Source organism: Anas platyrhynchos, chromosome 5 (genome assembly GCF_047663525.1).
Source record: "Anas platyrhynchos isolate ZD024472 breed Pekin duck chromosome 5, IASCAAS_PekinDuck_T2T, whole genome shotgun sequence".
Classification (NCBI taxonomy): Eukaryota; Metazoa; Chordata; class Aves; order Anseriformes; family Anatidae; genus Anas; species Anas platyrhynchos.
In genome coordinates, this window is record NC_092591.1 from 41,614,555 (window position 1) to 41,620,296 (window position 5,742).

General features: G+C 34.3%; 1 protein-coding gene across 1 annotated transcript; it reads left to right on the top strand.

Annotated features, from left to right (window-relative positions):
- The first annotated feature begins 921 nt into the window (after positions 1-921).
- Positions 922-4,752, top strand: ZNF770 (zinc finger protein 770). Its single transcript, XM_027457519.3, has one exon. It carries the CDS (start codon positions 922-924, stop codon positions 3,103-3,105), a length of 2,184 nt encoding a protein of 727 aa, XP_027313320.1. The 3' UTR covers positions 3,106-4,752.
- Positions 4,753-5,742: the final 990 nt, after the last annotated feature.

Consider the following 5,742-nt stretch of genomic DNA (forward strand, 5'->3'; position numbering starts at 1 on the left):
ATTTAAGATAATGTGTATATTTATGATGACAAAAATGTGTATATTTATGATGACAAAAGAGCATATGCATGGATAAGTATCACAACTCAGGCGCTCTGGTTTGGTTGTGATACAGTGCATGTAGCCTGCTTTCCATCCTTGTTCTGGTGATAGCTTATGGTTCCACTCTGCTATGCTTGGTGGCTGGCTCTGATGCTTGCCATCCTGAGATAAAGCAAAAATGATTAGTTTGTTCTGCATTCAGTTGACAAAATAAAACATGCAAATGTGAATAGTAACTGTTTTGTTTCGTTTCAATATGTTCTTAATATTCATTTCCCACAAACATGGCATTCATTTAATTTTTATTTTGAAGTGCAAGAATCCCTAGCTCCTAGCACTTTCTGTTATCTTTATAAAATTGTATGTGGGATTTCAAAGTACTGTTGTAGGGGAGAAATTTATTACCATATATATATATATTTTTTTTTAAGAATATCCTTTATTTGCAAATAGCCTAAACATCATAAGGTAGTTGAACTGTATATGACCTAGAAATAAGTAGCAGGAGTGCGTAATACCTGCATTACAGCACAGATGACTACTTTTCAGATGAAATGAGTTTAAGTTTTTCCATATCATGTAACAGAACAAGTAAATACTCTGCTACGAGGAAAGCATTTTAAGCTAGATTAAGTGAGCAGTATTCTAATTCAGATGCTTTTGGTCTCTTATGTAGAAAACAAGGGACAAACTTGAGCAATTATGGCTAAAGTAATACTCTTTTTCTTATTTTAGGGACCTGTGGGATTTAAGAATATCTCTCCTCTAAGAAAATTTGCTGCTTCTACAGCCTTCCATCTTAGTGGGCAATTGATGATTTCACTTGAAATACTTATCTGAAGAAATTAACAGTAGGCAAGGTGTAATTGCTTTTTAAAAATGTTAAAAGTACAGCAGTGTGTAACAGCTAACAGGATACCCAAGAAAAAGCCATATATTTGTGACACTTGCTATAAACAGTTTGAAACTCCATCAAAATTAGCTAGGCATTATCTGATACATACTGGTCAAAAACCATTTGAATGTCACGTGTGCCATAAAACGTTTAGGCAGTTAGTCCATCTGGACAGGCATCAATTAACCCATAATTTGCCTTTTAAGTGTATTGTTTGTCATAGGAACTTCAAAAACTTAATTACTTTCTTGAAGCATCAGCAGCTTCACAATGCAGATTATCAGAATGATATCAAGCAAGCAGAAAAATCTGTGGATTCTGAGCAAGACAGGGTCGTTTGTGGCATATTTCGATGTTCTGTGTGCTGGAAGTCTTTTACAACTGAAGAGAGGTGGATGCTGCATCAGTGCCTCAAGGCAGATCATCTACATGGTACCAGAAGGAGAAAGAAAACTCATGCTTGTGAATCGTGTAACAAGACATTTCCTTCAAGATCTAAGCTAGAAAGACACTTCCTTATTCACACTGGCCAGAAACCTTTTAAGTGTTCTTCATGTGGTAAATCTTTCAGACAGTCAACCCATTTGAAAATCCATCAACTCACACACACGGAAGAAAGGCCTTTTCAGTGCTGCTTTTGTCAGAAGGGGTTTAAAATACAGAGCAAGCTCATGAAGCACAAACAGCTCCATGTCAGAAATAAGAATGTGCCCAATATCATATACAAAGGAAAGACTCACAAATATCTCAGACCGCAGAAACTGTTGGAAGGAAAGATGGATAGTTTTGAGAATGACCCTTACAAGTCCCAGGAGAATGACCCACGTGATGTTCGTTCAATTTATATTGTACCCTTTCAGTGCCCAATGTGCAAACAGTGTTTTGAAACAGAGCAGGTTCTAAACTTGCACAGATGTTACCTGAGAGATGGCAAAAGTTCAAATAACTGCACAACAGCTTTCAGCCACGCAGTCAGCATGAAAAATAGGATCCTGATGAAGCTGAAGCATACTGGAGGAAAGGCATCAGATTTTTCTGTGACTGGCAGAAAAAAAATGAAATCAGGTTACTTTAAAAGTCCTGACCTGGTTGCAGTTAGAAATCAGCGTTCTGATAAGAATGCTTCCACTAAATTTTTCAAGGACTGCTGTAGCAAGCTTGACATGCACAAAGCAGTTAGTAATCGGACAAAAAGAATATTTGCCATGCCATTATCTTGGCAAGAGCATCTACAACCTCTCGAAGTAGGAATTAATTTAAAAGGTATGCTTACCAGTGAGCGCATGTTAAACATCGATGATTCAGTGCATAATAAGGATGATGCTTTTTATGGTTCATCAGATGATGGCTTCTTTGATAACCCAGAAGTACTTCACTGTGCTTTTTCAGCTCCTACTAAAAATATACATAGCAGACACAAAGTGTGTAAATGTGACAGATGTGAAAAAATCTTTCCATCTTCATCCAAACTTCAAAGACATTATCTTATACATACGGGACAGAAGCCCTTTGGCTGTAATGTTTGTGGGAAGACATTTAGACAGTCAGCTCACTTAAAAAGACATCAGCTCACCCATACTGAAAAGAACCCCTATAAAAGCTCTGTTTGCCAGGTAGAATTTGAAAATCTGAACAAACTTTTCAATCATCAGGGAGATCACATTGAATTTAAGTCTTCTCAGCCTGTGGGTTATTCGGGTTATTCTCAAACACCTTCACAGGCAGCTGGCTTTCAAGATTTTGAGCTGATTCAGTCAAACCAAGCAGCTGAAATCAAAGTTGAAATTGAGTCAGGGGACTTTGTTCTTGACACCAGTAGGAGAAACACACAGCCGTATTTGTGTAGTAAATTGTTGGAAACAGAGCAAAGCTGCTACAGTTATTGGCATGATTTTTCTGACGGGACTGAAAAAAGTGATGTTAAGAAAGTGTATCAGTGCAGTATCTGCTTTAAAACTTTCAAATCACCTTCTAAGCTTGAAAGACATTACCTAATGCATGCTGGACAGAAGCCATTTGAATGTTCAGTTTGTGGTAAAAATTTCAGACAGTCCCCACATTTGAAGAGACATCACCTTACTCACTTTAAAGAAAGATTAAAGCTGAGTTCCACTGAGCAACAACAAGGGAATGTATTGTTTTCATTGAAACTGGATACCGTCCCATGAAACTATAAACTAACATTTTTGTTTGCATAATTATTAAAAGGCTTATATTACATTGAATAATTGACTGAAAAGGATTATCTTTTTATGTTATGGAGAAGACCTGATAAAGAGTTAATTTGCTGTCTTCAGAACTGTGTACTTGATTATAATATGTGATGACAGTGAGATAATGGTAAAAAAAAAAAAAAAAAAAAAAGCAAAAAAGCAATAAAAAGGTACTTTGCATTTCTTTTCTTTAAATGTATTTATAAATAAACATTCTTAGAGTATTGATGGTGTTGCAGCAATCTGCAGAGCTCCCTACCTTTTCCTGTGTAGTATTATTATGACACTGCCCAACAATAATGATCCAAAAGTAACGATAAAAAGGTAATTTCCAGAATGCAGGAAATGGTCCTTTTACTTTCTTCTGGCTTCCTGTACATTGCAAACAAATATGCAAGTGTTGCATATGTTTGCTGTATTTAGTTAATGCTTTAAAAGCAAGCAAACAAAAAAAACCTGTTACATTTAGATGAAGAAGATGCAAAAAAAGAACAAAGTTGAGGAAGTGGGGAAGAATGTTTAATAAAAAAACTTGAACAGCATTATAGAACAGTTAATAAAGAGAAAAATGAACTGGATATTTGCAATATGCTTGGAAATCTGTGGGTGAGGAATTACATTTTTACCTTATTTATGGTAAAATATGATTAGACTGCTAAAGTAGCAGGGCTGATAATCATTTAATCCCTTTTATCACTTCGTTTCTACTTCTTGCAACATCTTGCTTTTCCAAGTTTTCTCTCTCTTTTTTTTTTTTTTTTTTGCCAATTCATGCTATACTGAATTTTCTACACGAAAAGAGGGCAAGAAATTATAATGAATATTACACATACAGTTGCTATCTGTTCCTTCTGACGTGTATTGCACCAGTAAAGAGTGTTCTCTTAAGTTGTGACAATAGCTCAGACAACCAGTTTTGTTGGGAAGTCATGTTCTTGTTACATTAAATATTAGAGACTGAAAATGACTTAGCTCAAATTAAGTATTTCTGGTTTTGTGTTAATAGAGTCTGTAGTTTTACTTCTGGTAAGTAGAGAGCTTTGCCCATTGTGCCTGTGGGGCTGGCAAAAAGTGTAAGTGCAGTGGAGCTTTATTCATCAAGAACAAGAATGAAGTTTGTTTTTCTCTAAAGAAACTACCTTTTACTATATTTTCCTTTGTTACACAATTTCTGAATATTTGAAACATGAAATTTTTTATTCTATATCTAAATTAATATAACTGTAAAATACATTCTTTTCACTATTTAAATAGATATGTATTTATTTAAGTAAACTTTTTTTTTTTATTATTATTATTTCTTGAAGCAATTTATGTAGGTCTTGCTGTGGCATAAGCTTTATAGTAGTTGGTATAAATGAAGGAGTTCTTATTTTAGTTTTGTGTATTATTCTTTCCTATTTTGAGAGAGAATACAGGTAAGGAAGATTCAGTTACTATGATTTTTGTATGACAGGCTAATTCAGTATCTTAAGAATGACAATATATTGAGATTTTTTTTCTCCCCATGTGAATTGTTTCATATTGAAAGAGAATACTGTATAAGATGCTTTGAAAGTGTATTGTAGAGCTCTTGTAATAAACTATTTTATTTATATTGCACTTCTGTTGTATACTTTATGTGCAAACTAGAGTATTGAAATTATAATGTTCAGTATGCAGAGAAGTCTAAAACTTGGAATCAAAATAGCACTTTGTGTGTTCGAACAAATAGGCTTTGTTTCTTTACTTCTATGGCAAAAAAAGTAAGTATAAATATGTTTAAAGAGAGTAAGATCTGTTTTTAAGAAGTCAGTCATTTTATAAAATTTGTTTGAGTGTAATGTTTTGAGAACAATAAGCTTGGTATGTTCTGAAAAATATTGATTTGAGTAAAATGGAGGAAGATAATACAGAAAGGTAACTTTGAAGGATAGCCAGGTGGAAAGTATTACATTAATTTCTAAATTAATCACAGTAATCTTTGGTTTCCATGGGATTCCAGAAGGGCGGTAATGACCTTTTTGCGTATCTAGCTCTCTATTCTTTTTATCCGAAGTTTTATGCCAGTATAAATTCATAATTTTAGCAGAATTACAGCATAAACCAGCTAGAAAGAGGTAAAGAGGTTTCTAAGAGTTGGGAAAAAAATCTAACATTGAAATCCTGTCTCTTGAAGTCAACAGTAAAGTTCTCGAAGTACCTTTGTGAATCTGAGCTACAGGGATTTTCCCAGTGTTAAGAATCCTATTTCTCATTGGTCATTAGTAGGTTAGTCATTTTCCATCATGATCCCAGGCAAGTTTAAGCCTTCAATCTCTGAAGCATATTGTAAACAGAAGGGTGGGTCTTTCTATGTTAATATTGAACTTCCTTCATGAGAACTTATCAAACTGCATTCAGCTTTGAGGAAGTGCTATGTGATATAAAAAAGGGTCAATATTTATATATTTATTATATACTTATATATAAACTGAGACAGGTTAAAGGGACCTTTTTTTTTTTGTAAGGCAAATGGAATGTGCAGTACTAAATTCCCTGGAACTGTAGTCCTATCTGATCACATAGTCCATTTTCCACCTAGGAAATAGAGCTATGGTTAGCTTTAAAACA

Bases quoted from the DNA above. Each gene is read 5' to 3' on its own strand.
- ZNF770 (XM_027457519.3), top strand. From the start codon at position 922: ATGTTAAAAGTACAGCAGTGTGTAACAGCTAACAGGATACCCAAGAAA.